Raw genomic sequence first — 18,850 nt, forward strand, 5'->3', positions numbered from 1 at the left:
AAGGAGTAGTTAGAAACTGTTAAAACTTGACACTGGTTCTGACATGTTCCAGAAAAAATAATGCTTTTTTGAGGAAAGTAACAGCCAGTGATTAAACATGGGATTTTCAGCTGCAGCAAAGTGTCAAAGGCAGCACTGGAGAATGCTAGCTTCCCCAAGACCTGCGGGAGCCAAGTGCCAGTGCTGCTTCACTTATGTGACCTTGGATGTCCCTGTTACAGAGAATTCACCAGGGACACATATATAGCAAAAGGATAATAACATGACCAAAAATAAAGGTTGCCTCTGAAATCAATTCTTCAAATGTAATATTATGTTGCACAATGGCAGCATCGCTGCAATCAATAGGAACCTTCCAGGTGACTACCCCAAAGGGGATCACTCTCATTTGATGGTGAGTTTTGATTTGCATGGACAAGTCTTGCTGAACCCAGAGTGAACCAGCAAGCACTTCCCCTTTAGTCTCTCTCGAAATTGAATGGGAAATTGGAACATCGGTCAGGGTTCAAGTAAACATAGTCATGTTTCAACATGGGGCCCGAGCTGGGGGCACTCAGACTCCTACAGTGACACCAAGACACATTATGGGTAGCATTTTAATACAGCCGTATTCTGCATTTTTAAGCACTTCTGAAAATTTGAACCAGTAATTTTGAACTGTGGTAGATTTGTATTTAATATACATATCCATTAAGCATAAATATTTTCACCGTATCCATTATAAATTTTCTAAAATTTAAAATATTCTCTTTTGAAATCCATTGGGAAATTGCAGGGATCTAGAGAGACACCTGTAATTACAAAATATCACATGTTGACAAGAGCCACTAAATTTGTTCAGCCAACAGAACAGAATGACACTTTTCTTGACTCTTGAATCTTATTCTCCAAGCCCCAGCACGCATGGGCTAGAGAAGGCGACAGAGAATGAGGTTCAGCAGAGCCGCTCCAGAGCTCATGAAATCCAGCAGACCTAGATCACCAAAGTGAAATGCCAGCAGGGTCAAGAGCTACAAAAACAGGGAGGTTATCATCTCTAACTCAGATGCAGTCACTCTCATTCAGCAATTCACTAACAGGCCACCTGGGCCGAGACCCCCCAGGATCAAGCGCCCAGAGGACACGGCACAGTCCTTGCTGAGCGGGGGATACTTACCAGAAGAGCTTCTGAGGCCCAGGTGCGTCATAGCAGCGGGGAGGTTGCCCACACTGTGCCCTACACTCATGCTACCAAAGACGTGGTCACCGGTGTCCAGGGAGGCGGGCAGGGGCGTGGAGTAGTGGAGGTTGGTTAGATCTGGCAATGACCCCCCAGTGTTCAGGGTCCCCAGAAAGGGTGAAAGGCCTATGTTTTGACCGTTGTGTGGAAAAGTGCTGGAAAAAGAAAGGTAAATGTTACTTTCTAAAATGCACTTGGCTGTTGGGGAATAGTACACATATGATATTTTCCTTGTCAAATAAAGCAGTGGGTATCAAGGACCCAAGTCCTCAAACAGGCTCTGACTCTCGCTCATCTGAGAACTTGCGTCCTTGGCTTGACCTCTGTGAAGAGCAATTTCCTGGCCTGTTTGACTGGAGTAAGGATGTCATCTATGTCTACTTTACAGGACTATTGCCCAAGACCAGATTAGATTACGGATGCAAAAGAACTTTGAAACTTATCAAGTACTATATAAAATGTGACGCACTGCTTTGTATTTATAAGGTTCTTTTTGCTAGATTTCTAAATTACCTTTCCTCAAAAAAAAAACCAGAATCTCTATCAACCAGATAACTTCTAAGATAGAGTTTTTCAGTTACAGTTTTCACAAACTTTAAAGTGAGAAAGAGATGCTACCATTCATTTATCAAAATCTGTTGGTTGGTCACTGTGTGCCAGGCACTAGGCTAAGTACTGCAGTACAACGATCAGGGAGCAAAGTGTGCACATTGGTGGTCAGGCCTGCCCCTAACATCTGCAGGCCTGGAGTGAGAGTGCACATGGAGGCCCATATACCATCTCTTCAAATTTATAAAAGTTATAAATCAGATGAACAAACCCTTAAATGAACCATGTTCTATGTTTCTATCTTGACAAATCATACCTTCCTAAAAGCCTGGAAGGCCAGATGCAAGCTGAGAATTCTCCTGCTCCTTAGAGTTCTGCACCGCAGGGCATACATGTGGCTATTTCAGCCTATGAGCCAAGCTCTGGCCGCACTCCGCATCCCTCTTGGCCACCCCTCAGGCAGGTGGTGTCCCCCCTGTGGCCCCTTGGATTCTATACTCCATGGGAGTGGAGGGGCTCAGGGAGGGGCTCCCAGTGCGCGTCTGAGGAGGCACTGCTCTTGGATTCACAGGCAGGCAGGAGACAGACTGGTAAAGCGAGCAACTGCAATATGGAAGGAAACATGCTGGGCCACGTCTGATATGGGGTAGGATAACCATTAGGTACAAGCGACACTGGGAACACAGAAACAAGAGTCGTCAACGTCAGGATGGGCTAGAGAAGAGAAGGCCTTACCAAGGACAGGACAGTGTGTGAAATGGGGTAGCAGGAGATGAGGTGGGAGGGGCAGATAAGTAAGAAAACAAGGGCAAGATGACATGCTGTTCTGAAGAGTCTGGATCAGAGACTGCAGGAAATAGGGAGCCCAGGTTGAAGCTAAGAAAACGACATTTTCTTATGACTATGATTTTGGTTACAGTGTAGAGGACGGCTTAAGGGAACAGAAAAAGAGGCAGGGAGAACCAGTTAAAAGGCCACTGCTGGGCTCCAGGTCTGATTGAGGAAAAGAGCAGTGAGGTTGAAAAGGAGGAGAACGGTTGGAGGAAGGTGCCGCTAGCTAGGAACAGGCGGAAGGTGATGAATTCGCTTAAGGATGAATTCATTCTTAGGACAGTGTGGCTAGCAGACTTGGGGGAGGGAGGAGCAGGGTGTAAGGAGCAGAGCCGGGAGGCAGAGAGGTGAGTTATGATGCTGCTGAAAAGTCAAACAAGACACAGTGAAAGCATGGGGATGGGGAGACAGAGAGGAGTCCAGAGATATTTCAGGAAGTACTCAAGAACGACTCCTGATTTTCTGGCACGGGGACCCGTGGAGCCACCCACTAGGAGAGGGAACATGGGCTGCACAAGTAGACTGGGGATAAAAGCAGGTGGTATGGGTAAGATAAATTCTGTTTTAGACGGTGAGTTTCTGTGATGTAGGAAGACATGTAACAGGGATGTCACTTGAGGACAGCTCCATCAGAACAGCAGTGGTGGACGGCCGGCCACAGTGGCTTGAGGAGTGGACAAGCAGTAAGGAAGGCTCAAGAGTCAATATCCTTTCACAAAGTGTGGCTGAGAATTCTGGACGAGAAGGAAGGAAGTAACTAAAAGGGAATGCAGGGTCAAGGAAGGACTTTTTAGTGAAGAATCATTAAGTACATTTAAATGCAGAGAGAAAACCTACTAGAGAGGGAAGCTTGAAAATGCAGGAGTGGGAAGGGTAAGCAGGAGAGAGAGGCCTTGGAAAGGCCGGTGGGGACAAGGGCCAGGAATGGGGAAGTGACCGGCCTTGAACAGGAGGGACACACCTGTCTCTGAGACCTGGAAAAAAGGATGGCGAGAGGGGAACTAGGGGCAAGTGGGAAGCTGAGCATCACTCCTGATGGCTTCTCTTCTTGGTGAAAGTCGGAGGACTGCGACACCTGTGGAGGCCTGACAAGAAACGGGAGTTGGGAAAGGTGGCCAACTGGATGGATGAGGAGGAAGGATGATTTTGGTTGTAGAAAAGCTGAATTGGGTATCTTGTCTTTCAGATGGCTAGACGTAGCAAACTGGTTATAGGGTTCAAGGTCAAGGACTAGAAAAATAAACTGGAGAACCCAGAGCTGCTCACTCTGAGAATAGATGAGCTCTGACTGAGAGAAGAAAGACCCACGGGCAATCAGGTGGGAGTGAAGGCAGAGGGAGGAAGGCAGAAGGCAGAAACAAGTACGCAGTGGCACAGAGCAAGGATGCAGAGTGAGAAACTGTGACCGATGTGAACAAGGTCTTTACTGATGCTCAAAACAAAATCTCTCCAGATGAGAGAAAGAAGTTGTAACTTTCCAAATATAGTGACTACCTGCTGGAGTCACCTTTTGGATCTGATATAAGGCAGGTGATGCTCTCCCTGGTTTGAAACCCTTTGATGATTCTTATCTTACCCTAGTCAGATCTAAGCTACCTCAGCCTCCTTCCTCTGCAGGTACACTGCTGTCTCAGGATCTTTGCACTTGCCGTCCCTCTGCCTGGAGCCCTCCTCCCCTTCACTTCGTTCCAGGCTCTGGTCACATATCACCTTATCAGAGGACCTTCCCTGACACCCATCAGTGCCCATCTCTGTACTTTGCCTCTTTTTCTTCATTCTATTTGCCAACACGTGACATACAGTACATTTACTTGCTTCATTGTTTTTGCCCATCTTGCTCCACTGGAGCCTTAAGCCCTTGAAAGCAGGTACTTGACCTGGTTCATCCATTGCTCTACTCCAGTGCTGAGAATTAGGGGTTCAATAAATACTTGAACGAATAGCAGTCACTGAATGGAATTCTACCTCTAACGTAAGAGCAAGAAACCGACTACCTAAGAAATACCTGCTGTAAAACTTGGCAGGTGGGAAGGGGTTAAAGTGCTGCAGCCTGACTCTGTAACGCAGGCCTCCCAAGCCCGGCCTCCCAAGCCCACCTGGGTCACTCATTGTCTGAGGGCCGAGCCAAAACTGGTTCTTGAGGAAAATCTTGGCCCTGTCTGTGGGGACATCCTACACCCCCAGGAGTGCTGGTCTTCTGTCCAGGTGGGAGTCCTGGCAGGCTCTGTGACTTTCTGAAAAGAAGGTCAGCCTCACCTCGGCTCAGTGGGCTGTTAATTACATCAGTTTATATTTAACCAGCCGAGAAGAATGTCTGCACTCTAGGTACTCAATAGTGAGGGCCTGAACTCACTGCTAGCAAATACTCATAGAAAGCTCTACTGGGGGAAACAGTGTTTATGGATTGTCTGAAACAGGTTTAGTTCATCCACAGACCCTCTAAAACCTGTGCTTGTTCTCAGCTAGATCATGCAAAGGTCCCATTTTCAAACCACATTATTTTGGCCCTGGGAACAGGTGCTGTTTCTGAGCTGGTTTTGGTTCCAAGCCATGGGACAGCACGGAGGGACGCTGTGATAAATAGCCCCACGCAGCTCCCTTGGTGCTCTCTCAGGACACTGCCCATCAAGTCCCAAGGGGCGGTCCTCTGTGTGAAGACCTGTGGGAGAGAGTTCTTCCAGCCAGTCACAGCATCAGGGAGCCGCTGCTCCTCCCCTGCAACTGCCTGTCTGCATCATTTAACTGGTCTTCTGATGGGTTTCCTCTGCTTCATCTGTTAATGTGTGGGCTTCATTACCTCTCTCATCTTCTCGTTCTTCCTTAGTCCCAATTTCCTCATGATCCTCTTTACTAATTTTTTGTACTATATGTATTTTTGTCAACTGTCTCAAATCTTTTAGGAAGTAAAGTTGTATAATACTAAATACATTAATTAATAAATGGCTTCACAGAAACTTTTTATATTGCAAATTTTCCTATTCACTCATCTTCCATTAATTTTGAACATTGTGGTAAAATATACATAGAATAAAATTTATCCCTTTTGGGGCCGGCCCAGAGGCGCAGCGGTTACGTTTGAACGTTCCACTTCAGCAGCCTGGGGTTCGCCAGTTCGGATCCCACGTGCAGACATGGCACTGCTTGGCAAGCCATGCTGTGGTAGGCATCCCACATAAAAAATAGAGGACGATGGGCATGGATGTTAGCTCAGGGCCAGTCTTCCTCAGCAAAAAGAGCAAGACCGGCAGAAGATGTTAGCTCAGGGCTAATCTTCCTCAAAAAAAAATTTATCCCTGTTAAGTGTACAGTTCTGTGGCCTTAAGTACACTCACGGAAACTCTCTTAATTAACTTCCACGTAAGCAAGTTGCCAGGTGCCCAGAGCCTGCCAAAGGCATGAGGCTGGTGGGTGCTCTAGAAGCCCTCTCCCTTCTGTTCTGCCAGTCCAGCTGTGTGTTTACCAAGAGTCAGTGGTGTTATTCTGAAACATATTTACGGCGGTTTTATTTGTTATTACAGTTATTTAATTTAATTACTTTAAACAAATGAAATATGAGTACCAAAACAGAGCTGCTGTTTTTATGAAAATTCAGTTGACTTTCAATTTATACATAACAAGTGAAGTTTCCCAGATTCTGTAACAAAGTAGTAAGACTTTCCTTTTGGGAAAAGCTGAAGGACAGTCTCTGAGCCATGAACAAAAGAACATTACTTACTTGCCACCTCCGACATCACAGGATCGAGGGCGCCCTGACAGGGACTGCATCTGGGGAGAGACAGAAAGCTGCGCTTACATTGTGAAGCCAAATTCAAATTTTTAAAAAGTGTCTTTCTAAGTATCTTGGGCTCCAGTTAGAACAAGTGAAAGCAGCCCATACAAACAGCATCCTCGCACAGCAGCCATTTAAGTTTTGACCAGACTTTTCTAGGCATAAGGGTAGCATAACATTAATAAATTTTCTTAATTTGATGCTTTCTTATCTTCTAGATGAATATTATTTCCTTCAAAAAGGCCAAGGTTTTCCATATAGAGCTTTTAAATAAACATTCCTTTTCCAATTGGCCTGAGAGGAAAAGAAGAAAACAGAAAAACAAAACAGGGTGAAGAAAGAGGAAATTAAAGTCAGAAGAAAATAAATATTTCAATTAGAAAACAGGCTCCAGGGTGCAGGAATTCTTACTTTTTTTTTTTTTTTAAAGATTTTACTTTTTCCTTTTTATCCCCAAAGCCCCCCGGTGCATAGTTGTATATTCTTCGTTGTGGGTCCTTCTAGTTGTGGCATGCGGGACACCGCCTCAGCCTGGCCTGATGAGCAGTGCCATGTCCGTGCCCAGGATTCGAACCAATGAAACACTGGGCCGCCTGCAGCAAAGCATGGGAATTTAACCACTCGGCCACGGGGCCAGCCCCTTATTTTTTCTTTATTGCAGTATCTCTGCACCTGGAATGCCTGGCAATAAGTGCTCAATGAATGTATGCTGAAAAAAATGAAGGAACCTATTGGCTGAGCTGGTCTCCCCGAAATGATCTGTGGAGGACTGCAGACCCACGAGAACTGAGGGAGGGGCTCCTCTTCCCAGGGAGCAGTCCCTGGCACGCAGGGAAGAGTGGGCACTGCTGCCCTCTTTGCAGGAGACAGAGCTGTCCTCTGACATAAGTCCCTAAAACCACTGTGCCTCCCACAGTGCGGCTGCTCCTCCTATGTTTAAGAACGGGAACTTTACATCATATCTCTTTTCTTCCCCCAAAAGATCAAACATCAAATACTTCTTGCTTTTACAAAAGACCCTTCAAGCCCATCCTAATGCTAATGATGACTTTGGCAGACTTGGCAGAAGGAAGCGGAACCGGACCACAGGAAGCCTAAACAGGCGGGGACAGTCAGGAACGGAGACAACACAAGCAACTGCAGCAGAGCATCACTAAGGGCTGCAACAGATGAACTCTTTTCTGTCAAAGGCAACACAGCTTGCCTCTGGGAAGAAAGGCCAACTCAGGCACCGTGCGGCTCACAGAGAGAGCCATGGGGGAGGTCAGTGAGTGCAATGTGGACACAAACACTCAATGCCTCACGGGAACCACAGACGACTTGCCTACTGACTCCTGGTGGACTCAGGTCAAATGCTCTTGATTAAAAAAAAAGGAATATCTGGTGAACCAGCAATTCTAGACAGGAGTTGTGACTGGTAGAAGGTGTTAGCTACAAAACAGAAAAGTCTGCCTATGACATTACCAGATTTCTGTGCTTTTAGTAATATGAATGAAATATGAGGGACTAACAGGTTTTTCTCAATGAGTAAATTCACATGAAACTGAAGAAGTCAAGAGATCACTGCACTAATCCATCAACACAATTGTGATAATTTTTATTTGAACCATCATTCCCTAGTACATTCTTCCTATCTTTGTCCCCAGACATCCTCTCTTCCTCTTTCCCCAATTCCTCTTGTTTTCTCCTCTGCAGGATTTTACAATGACCTCTGAAACGCAAACAGTCAGGGACAACAAACATAGCTGAGCGCTCTTCACCCACCTCCTTGGTCTCCCACAGCTGTTTTGGCAGTGGCTTGGGAACATTTAACAGATTCTCTTCTTTCAATGGGCCAGGGAAAGACACAACTAAAGGGGGAGAAAAAAAGCATCACATTCATTGCATGAGAAGGCAGCCATCCCATCTCTGGCCAAACAAATTATCTTTATAAAAAAAAAGATTGATTTCACAAATATTTATTGACTGTCTACTGGGGAAGGTGTTCGGGCATGACCGTGGGGCTGCATAGACGAGCAGGACATGGATTAGGCCTTTAAGGAATTTATAATCTAGTCAAGGGAAAAGGATAACACATACACACCCACGACTGAGAGGAGAAACGAGTGGAGGCCCACGAGAGCAAAGGCTGCTGTGCTGCTGAAGTGCCAACAAGGAAGAGACCATGGCAGGCCTCTGGAGCTGGCACTGAGAGAAGCCCTTGAGAGGCATAGAAAAGGCATTCCAGAGAGGGGAAAGTAAGAAAAAAGGTCCAGCGAGAGGGCAGATGGTGACAACCATTGAGTAGAGCCGCTCTTTTCAACTGGAACGTAGGGAAGTAAAGAAGAGCGGTAGGAAATAAAGTTTGGAAGGCTGAGGCCAGATCAGGGTGGACCCGCAAACTTGGCAAGGAGAGAATGGAAGAAGAGGGATGAGGAGAGACCCACGATCTAGGAGAGACGAAATATCTCTAATGTCTCTAATCTAGGAGAGATGAAACGAGGAAAGCAGCGAAGAGAGAAGAGGACATTATAAGGGAAGACATGGTGGCAGTGAAGCTCCTTGGAAATGGGCTGGGAGTGGGGGATAAAGAGGAATCGAGAACCCAGAGGATTTGAGGCTGGGCAGCTAAAGGGACCCACACTGGCCCTTCAATGCTGTGAAACAACCTGGCTCTGTTCCCAGGGACGGTTCCGGCGCTTTCTGCTTTAACACTCTCACTCACACTAGGTAAAACGGGAGTGCTGAGTCATAAAAAAAGGGAAAATGTTTTGTTCTCAGAGGGAGACCAGAAAAGGTCCAGCCCTCAGGAATTGAGGCATCTGAAGTCAGGAAGGGGATTCAACATTACAGACACTGGTGACTTCTTAGAGCTACAAACACTGTTAGGTTCTGGTGACCACGTAAGCTCCAGTGTGTCGTGATTGTCCTGTCTTAGTGCCACCCAGGATAACCTGTTTACCCAAGGATAGCAGACCCTAGAAAAAAGTCACTTAGAGACCACAATTTCAGAGCAAATTCTGCGCCTAATGTGATGCTCTTTACAGTTAGCCTGCTAGGTACCATCACACAGCAGGCGTCTACGCTCACGTATTCCAGGGCTCATCAGTGTTCCCAGCTCTCTCAATCCTGATAGTCACATTGCTCTCTTTTGGAAAGCTTATTTTGTCAATATCCTTGTTTGACTTCCTTTCCTTCAAATGCTACCTTGTCTAATTGTTAATACATATAAACTGCTTCAGAAATTAACTCCGGGAGGGAGGGCCTTTATTTTATTCGCTGCTGGGAAGTGCTTAAAACAGTGCCTGGCACACGTGGCCCCACAGCTGGCTCTCAGCAGACTGGAGGACAGGGACGATGGCTTTGACAGCCTTCACACAGCAACACAGAGAGTCAGGAACAGAAAATTGCTCTGAAAGGTACTGTTGGATGATAGGAAAAGTTTCAAGGGCTGAGAGAGGTGGCTCTGTGACCCGAGGCTGCCTCTCATACGAGTCTGGTCACAGGAAGATGGCTGGGGCAGATCCTAATGCCTTAAAGGGTACTGTTTCCTTAGAGACGTTTATTGTTTTTAGTCTCTTTTCACATCCAAGACTGGTTGGGAATTCTTCAAAGAATTCACTGGCGGAATGCAAACAACCTTGAAGCCATTTCTTTATTTCTGTCCTAGTGGATTAGATATTTACTGATGTTTCAGCTTTTCAAGATTTTATTCCTGGCCTAAAGTGGCTTGCCCAGGAAAGGAGTACACAGGATGATGACAGGGAATTGTGCCCTGGCACAAGATGTTCCTCATTTACATATTCCCTGTGAGTCCTCATCTCTGAGATATATAAACCTAATTTAGTTGTTCACTTTCAGACTATGAAAATTAAATTTCAGATTATAAAGATTTCAGGAAAAGGAAACAGTGCCTGATACTGAATGATTAAATGAACTGTGTCAGACCCTCATTTGTCAATGGCTTTGAGTGTCATTTCAGTAGATCTCCAACATTACTTCATTAGCTTTATGAAACTCTTCTACAAGATTTGCAATTTCATTTTGCAATTAATTTGCATTTTCCTCAAACTGTTTATTTATATCTGTCAATTACTGACTCACAAAACTTTCTAAACTGGCAAAGAGATATCTGAGGAAGGAAGGATACTGGAATAACTGATGGGTTAAGTGACCAACTCATTAATATTTTCATGTTATTACAACTTTTGCTTCTCCACATAGCCCTGTGACTGTGACTGTGGGACTCCAATGATGAGGAGCCTTGTAATCTAACCACACGCTTTCTTTCTCATGGCCTTGATCATGGCTAGCCTTAATTTTATAGAGCAGCTCAGGAAAGTAAACCAATCAGCAGTTGGCAGCATTTGGGGAAGTCCTAAAAACATGAGTATTAACTAGTTCAGAGACTGAAAGAAGGTATGTACACTGCAGTCAGTATTCCACTCGGCACAGGCAGGCGAAATCAGTTCATACCTTCCCCGTGTGCGTCATTCTCACCATCACAGAAACCTAGTGGGAAAGAAAAAAACACTTTTATGTGGTGCTTTCATGTTTATTTATTCATGAATTAGTAACTCTTTCTGATTTAAAAGTCCATGTTGTATACTGTTATATATCTTTTTGCAAACAGTCAAGTTATTTTAAAAAGAAATTTATCTGGAGTCTCAGTCAATTTAAATAATATACATGAATAGCTATTCAAGAAGTTTTAAAAATTTGACTTGGAATAAATTGTGGCTGAATGAAGTATTTTTCACCTAAAAAATATATTACAGATGCCAAGCATTGTATATCCTATTGCTCTAAGCTAAAACCAGAGAATTATGCCAAGAATATAGCATGTTAGCATTCTCCTGGGAGCAATCAAATATATCAAATGAGCTTTCAGTATAAAATCAGGACAAATTTTCAAATGTAGCTTATTTAAAGTTTAGATACATTTCTGGATAAGCTTAATCTATAAGTTTAACCTTATTAGTCTACAATCATTCATTCAACATATATTAACTAAGTTCCTGCACTGAGTAAGTGCTAGGGGTGGTCAGGCGATGCTGTGTGGGAGAGATGACAGAGCAGGGCAGCACCTTCTAGAACGCAGGTGGAAGAGACCAGACTGCAGTGGAGCCCAGGAGTCGGGCAACACGCGGAATCCCCAGGAGCACTAGGAGGCGGGTAAATCAAGCACGTTCCTAAAGACAGAATTTCTTTCAGGCCTACGGAAAGAGAATCTAAGTGATTGAAAACTGCGTATTAGTGCACATAAAGACCACTTGGGTTAGCTTGTTAAAATGCAGGTTCATGGGCCCAAATCTCAAAGATTTTGATTCAGAAGGTGTGAGAATGGGCCCAGGAATCTGCATTTTTCATAACCGCCTCAGAGGACTCTACTACAGAAGGTTTCTCACTCTTGGAGAAACTTGGACCAGGCAATAGCTTAATCATGATTTTAACACGTCTAAAGAAAGGGAATGTGAGCAGAAGAACACCAGAAAACGAGGTGCAGAGAGACAGAAGGTGTGGCTCTGCAATGGCACTGTCAAGAGGAGAGGAAAAGCAGCTTCTGATGCATATTGTGGTGTCCCTAGGACCTCATGTTGGAAAAGGGCAGGGAACCTGACCATTCTGATCACTAAAAAGTGATTACCCTATTACAAATAAAAAACCAAGTTTTATACAGCCCTCTGGTATGGTTTGTTGAAGCATCTCTTCATTGTCGAGATACCAATCCCTCTGGGTTTAATGAGAAAGGCCAGTTTTCAGTTCAAAGCAAGACTGATCTGTCCCTGGAGCATAAGAACTCACCTGAGGACTACCGTGTGAAACCGCCTGAGCGGTGAGCAGCTATCCCACAAGATACCCCATTAGTGCCACCCTCTCCATCAGACTGGAACAGAACGAAGGCTTCATGGAGGAGATGGCACTGAAGGATAATGATGAGGACTAGAACTCCAGGACTAGAACTCTGGCCTGCGTGCCTTCAGAATGTCCAAACTGCTGTACCTGGAGCGATTTAGACCCTTGGGAGTGAGGCTGAAGGGGATGCCCCAGTGCAAAGAGAGGGGGAGTGGGAGGAGGGTGTGTACAGCAGGGGCAGAGAACGGTGTGGTCTGGCTGGAGCACAAGACAGGAGGAAGGAATGGGAGGTGAGGCTGGACTGAAGGAGGCTGCCAGAAACTTGGCATGATGTCAGGAACAGGAGGTTTCAGTTAGAGAAGTGACATGATTACAGCTAAGCTTTGGAGAGCATGTTCGTGCAGCAAAGAATGAGATGGATTGCAAGGAGAAAGCCTACAGGCAGCAGGACCAGGTAGGAAACCAACATAATAGGGTACTGGCAATGAAGATAGAAAAGAGGAGGCAGGATAGAAAATTTGAGGCACCCTGAAGGAATCGAATGAACAGGACTGGGCTACAGAACAGGTGTGACGGGCACGGGAATGAGAGCAGTTACAGACGACTCCCAGGTTCTGAGTTCTGGTGACCAGAAGAATGGTGGTGGTGGTAACTGATATGTTAGGCCCGAGCTAACATGTAACCAAAAGATTCAAGCCTCGATTTTTACTACTGGATAAAAAGCATCATAGGATACGACTATGAATGAAGGGTTAAAAACAAAAAGGAACAAGTTGTGACATGGTATCTGGAAACAGAAAAAATTCATTCGCATCAGTCCTGCAGGGGATGGGACAGCAATGACCAAGGCTGCCTCTGTGTTCCAGTAAATCTCTGGGTCTCGCAGCCCCAGAGGGCTGACTTCCCGTACAACACAGTTCTGAAAGAACTCCCAGCACAGTCTTGATTTGCTCAGTAGACGGGTGCCAGAGGTAGATCCCTTAACCACAGCACGTCCTTTAAGAACCCTCTGATGCTTCAGCCTCCCCATTCTGGGCCCTCCTGCCTCCTTGGTGACACCTTTTGCCTCTCTTTAGGTGTGGGGTGCTTGTGCCCTTCCCCTCTCCCTCCTATCTGTGCAATTAAGGGTCACTAAGAGGCTCACTACTTTCGTCGCTATTTGCATTTTAAACTTTCTCCTTAACTATGAAGGGGAGAGCTAACAAAAAGTGTTGAATGATCTGTTGAAAGGTCATCGAGGTCCAGGCACACCGCTTTCCCAGAGGAGGAGCTCAGGGCTGTCCTTCCCAAAGCTGGCAACAGTCAGCATCTCCAGCTCTCATGCACTCTTCTGCCCTGAGCTCTAGACTGCTCCCTGAAAGGATACGGATGCCCCAGACTCCTCCTCCACAGGCAGGCGATGAGCGCAGGGGAGTCAGGAGACAGTCTTGGGCTATGGGACAGGTCAAGTGTCACAGAGAGCCCCTTAGACTTGCCCGGCTGTGTGTGTGTGAAATGATCAACATTTCTCTTTATAGATTCTGGATAATTAAACAAGAAGAGAGAAATTATAAAAATCTTGTTTCGTTGAATAAAAGTTTATTTCTGTCATTCATATCAACTGCTTACCATTTATGCCTAATTGTCATGCAACTCAATAAATATTATGAAAATTACTAAGCATGTATCAGATTAATGGCTTTATTTTCTTGAGACACAAACCTCTACTCATGAATGTATCATCGTTTATTGCTCATGTAGTTAGGCTATGAGCAGATGCTCTCTTATCATCCGCTCACAACCAAAAAAATAAACAAACAGTGGGAACATTAATTGAGGCTACATCATTATGCTCAGGAATGATTCCCAGGAAAAGAGTAGTTATTATTGCTTCTGCTAGGGAACCCAATTCTGGGTTTCAATTTTCCCATCACTTTTTTAATCTTGACTTTATTTGGTTGGTCCTATAATAAGAAATACCTTTTTGCAAAGCTAGTTGATATTTTTAAAATCCAAGAGGAAAGAAAATAAAAAATTTTAATGAATTACAGGGGAAAATACATGAAACTATTTAAAATAGCTCTCACCAACAAATATAATTCTCCAGAAATAATTCCTATCCTTGGAGACTTGAATAATATTTTAAACACACTGGCTTTCCCATGTAAACACATCCATATTTGGATGTGTTTCTGAGTTCTGCTATACTTGCAGGGCAACTATGCAGACGCAGGCACACAGTTCAGACATTCGGGCTGGAGGTCAGCCCACCTTCCATGGTTGTCAGATACTGTGGCCCAACAATTTCTAACTGCTGATTTGAAAAGGAGTGACCACCATGATTCTCCAGTCCACCCAGGAACTCTGCTCCAGGATTTCTTTCTTTCTTTCTTTCTGCTTTTCTTAGGGCTCTGCCTACCAGGACCAACACTTGCACCCTTTGCCTTCCTTATTCATCCTTACTCACACTTTCTGCCTTTCTCCCCTCCTCCCTCAGAGCCTACATCACTCAGCATAAACACTTCACTCAATTAATCACTTTTTTAGGTACTTTCTTTTCTCTCTGCATGGAGACCTCAAAACCTCCTTACTTAAATTATCCATGATTTCCTTGTTCTCTCTAGGCCTCTGTCCCTTTCCAGAGAAGCACAAACTCTGCACAGACAGCACACAAATGGAGGAATGGCAGAGGCAGAAATGCAGCTCTTGGAGCTGGCCCGGTGGTGCAGTGGTTAAGTGTGCATGTTCTCCTTCTCGGCGGCCCGGGGTTGGCCGGTTCAGATCCCGGGTGTGGACATGGCCCTGCTCATCAAGTCATGTTGTGGTAGGCATCCCACATATAAAGTGGAGGAAGATGGGCACGCATGTTAGCTCAGGGCCAGTCTTCCTCAGCAAAAAGAGGAGGATTGGCAGCAGATGTTAGCTCAGAGCTAATCTTCCTCAAAAAAAAAAAAAAAAAAAAAAAAGAGAAAAGAAATGTAGCTCTTTATTTGAGGTTACAGGGTAAAAACTTATCAGTCTGGTCCCCTCCCAGTCCAGGGAGACTCAGATCCTGCTGCACTCACCAGGGAGACCCACCGATCCCAGTCTCTGCTTTTTTAGGCTTTATTTTTATATTTTCATCTCTACCTATCATGAAGCTAAACTACTCCGTCTTCCTATATATCCCACATCTCTAAGCAGTGAGCAGTGGACCCATATCCAATTCCAAAAACATTGCCAGCTTTACTCTCATATTCCCACGAGTGAAAACACGGCTAGAGAGCCCTCGCCAATTCTAAAAGATCTCATACTTTACAATCAAACAACTGTTTAGGCAAACGTAGTCATCTCTGAACTGCACCAAGGGAACAAATACAGTGACAATTACTCTTAAATCTCATTCCTACTATATGCAAGGAAACAAGACCTGGAATGTTCTCCTCAAAAGGAACAGCGACTACGTAGGCTTTCAACTGTCTAAAAACTAAAGAAAACCAGAGAAGCTGGTATTATCTTGGTGAAAGATTTACTTATTCCTGTTTCAAGATCAAACACACAGCCCTAACTGTTTGAGGACAAGAGTCAACGTGCATATGGAATGGGTAATTCAAGACCATTGTTCCCAGCAGATTATAAACCCCAGAAAGGCAGGCTTGGAACATGTTTTAGTGAACCAGCCTTGTTTCACATGCAGGTGAGATGTGAGCCCGACAGTATGTTTTAGCAAGAGCTCTATACACTTAAGGCATTCTGTAACTTCTCCACACTTCTCCATCATTGAGGGTTCTTCTGTGCCAGGCCCTGAGCTAGAGATAAGGCCATTAAAATGCGACTTCAAGAAATCTACACTGAGCAGGAGAGAAGCACATCCATGAAAAAGGCAGTCAAGTGACACAGGTGCCAAGACAGCCATCTACATGTAGGAGCTTTAGGATCTTAGAAGGACACAGGTAGTTCTGGGATGGCAAAGAGAGGAAGGTCAAGGATGGCTCCACAGGAATGGTGACAAAGCTGAAGTAGCCGGTCAGGTAGGCCAGGAGTGAGTTAAGAAAGGAAGAGATGGGAAAAGGATGAAATGTTAGTAGAACCCAAAGTGGTTCACATGGCTGACTCGGAATAAGGCTGATGAGTGAGGAGAGAGGGGAGAGAGGTGGGCAAGGGCTGGATCCTGGAGCTCCTGTTGTTCCCAATCGGGAGATCTGGACTCTCTCCTGGAGGTAAGGGGGTGGTGATAAGGATTTTAAGCAGGAGAGTCATATGATCAGATCTGGGTTCACTCTGGAAGCGGGTGGTGTGAATATGCCTTTTCCCCATCCTGGTCACTGTGGCCTCTCTCCACCCTATGACTCACTCTGGCCCAAGGGAGGTGGAACACTGATCCGACAGGTAGAATGGGGAACAGCTGAGCAGGCAAGGCCGGGCTCTGGCTCAGCTGCTGCTTCTCCTGCTCAGGAGCGTGCCTTTCCTCAGAGAGCGTGCCTTCTCTGCTTGGCCCTGCCCTTGAGTCTGTCCTCAGTACTTCTCCCATGGGAGGCCACCCTGGGCCAGTGCTGCTGGCCACAGGGGGAGTCGGCTTCATTCTGGGGTTCAGTCATAATAGGCCACTGACCCACAGAGAGAAGCCACTTCCTCTTGGCAGTAATAAAGGTGATACTGAGCTCCATCTGTCACTTCTGGTTTGATTTCTCAGTTTGCTCAGATCCTGGATGGGAAAAGAGGACCTTCAGAGAACCCAACATACAACTGGATTAGAAGGATATAAGACCAGAAACAAGGAGCCCAGTTAGAAAATTCCTGTGAGTCCAAGTAAAATATGAGGGCCTAGGGGCCGGCCCAGTGGCGCAGCGGTTAAGTAAGCACGTTCCACTTTGGCGGCCCAGGGTTTGCCGGTTCAGATCCCAGGTGTGGACATGGCACCGCTTGGCAAGCCATGCTGTGGTAGGCATCCCACATATAAAGTAGAGGAAGATGGGCATGGATGTTAGCTCAGGGCCAGTCTTCGTCAGCAAAAAGAGGAGGATTGGCAGCAGATGTTAGCTCAGGGCTAATCTTCCTCAAAAAAAAAAAAAAAAAAAAGAGGGCCTAAAAAAGGGACAGTGTGGTGGGGGAGGAGAGGAAGCTTGAGGGCCAAGAGATGCCAAGAAGGGAGAATCTGCAGTGGAAGAGGCAGGAGAGAAGCACATGACGTCAAGAGCTCCGTTCTCCTTTTACCATGAACACACACACGTCCCCTGCTGGGAGCTTTTTCTCCGACAGCTGTCAAACTGGGGAAGTTGCATGCGCCACTTAAGCTTTTCTCCCTCTTGGTTCCAATAGGACAGAATGAGAAAGCACAGACCCTGTTAGCAGTGGGCCTGTGTGTCTTACCCATGTATGGAGCAGGCCAGGCCGACTGGGCCCCTCCTCCATAGGGGTCCTGGGGCTTGGTGCTCAGAGCACTTGTGTGAAGAGCAGAATCAGAATTGGTCCTAAGGGGAGGAGGAGAGAGTCTGGCTGAAAATCCATTTTTCCTTAGTGAAAATGCAATATTCTTTGCTGAAAATTACCAACAGGAAAGAAGGCAAGAATAACTGATTTACAATCATTCATAAAATGAGGGCTTTGGACCTACCTGAAGTCCCTCACATCAGTAACAGCCTCTGAGGATCACCCGCACCCAAAAAGATTTTAATTTGTACTTGTATAGTCTTACACTTTGAAGCTAATGGCATAATCATCTGTTTCAAGAAGGCAGACCTCGGATTCCTGGCTTCCTCTAACTAACTTTCTTTTCTTCCTCACAACTCAGAAGATCACCGTGACCAGTATATTCTCCATGGCTGCACTAGATTCTTCTCCACCTGAGATAACTCCTCCTATATGAAGGATCACCCATAGCCATGGCTCTCAAACCCTTCCAGGGAGAATGCAAGGTCAAGGTGTTTGTCCTTTCACCCTCCTTCCCTCATGAGCACAGCAGGGTCTTCCAGCAGCTGCGTGATGTGTGATGGCACCACAGACTGAGCACATAAGCAGAGAAGCCAGCCATCTTCAAGAGATTTGTAAGAAGTACAACGATGCCACTCTTCTCAGTAAACTGTTTTGTTTTAGAAAATAAACTGTGCTTCCTAAAAAAGATATTATTTATGTTGACATGTACTGAGTTTACTATCGTCATTTGTTATTTTTAAATGCATTAATTAGTATCTTTCATAAATCTCTCAATTTAATTTCCAATATCAAGAGAAAATATCAATAGATACACTCACATAAACAAACACTCTTTGAGGGCCTCAATGGTTTTTAAGATTATAAAGGAGTCCCAGGACAAAAAGTCTGGGAACTCCTGATCTCTAGCAAATTTCTCAAATTCTCCCAGATAGCTCCAATTTATACACAGCTTTGACTCCAAGAGATGATTACTTCTCTCATCCAAGGGTCAAACTGTCTGCCATAAAGAGAACTTGTGAGCGACTTCAAATTAGCCTAAAATTCTTCTTTGTGCCAGCCTGGGGGCCTGCCTGAGTGCGGTGGCTGTGTTGTATTCAGATGTGGGAAGAGGCAATTCAAAACCTTCCTGATGCAACAGGAAGAGTGTAGACTCTGGGATCAAAGAGCGCTGAGTTCAGATTCCTGCTCCTTTATAAGATTCAAAGAGGTTCAAAAGAATATCAATCAAACGCAGAGAGACAACTGGGAAAATTTGA

At 45.3% G+C, this 18,850-nt stretch overlaps 1 protein-coding gene across 1 annotated transcript in view; it reads right to left on the bottom strand.

The window, feature by feature from the left end:
• Positions 1 to 18,850, bottom strand: part of CRTC3 (CREB regulated transcription coactivator 3) — a 94,467-nt gene that overhangs the window by 11,181 nt on the left and 64,436 nt on the right. The window contains exons 6-10 of the mRNA XM_046653052.1: positions 17,532 to 17,632; positions 10,824 to 10,859; positions 8,133 to 8,218; positions 6,315 to 6,364; positions 1,157 to 1,374 (exon numbers count right to left, since the gene is read on the bottom strand). Coding sequence (XP_046509008.1) covers positions 1,157 to 1,374; positions 6,315 to 6,364; positions 8,133 to 8,218; positions 10,824 to 10,859; positions 17,532 to 17,632 — 491 coding nt within the window. The remainder of the gene's footprint in view (positions 1 to 1,156; positions 1,375 to 6,314; positions 6,365 to 8,132; positions 8,219 to 10,823; positions 10,860 to 17,531; positions 17,633 to 18,850) is intronic.

This window comes from Equus quagga, chromosome 2 (assembly GCF_021613505.1).
Source record: "Equus quagga isolate Etosha38 chromosome 2, UCLA_HA_Equagga_1.0, whole genome shotgun sequence".
Taxonomy (NCBI): domain Eukaryota; kingdom Metazoa; phylum Chordata; class Mammalia; order Perissodactyla; family Equidae; genus Equus; species Equus quagga.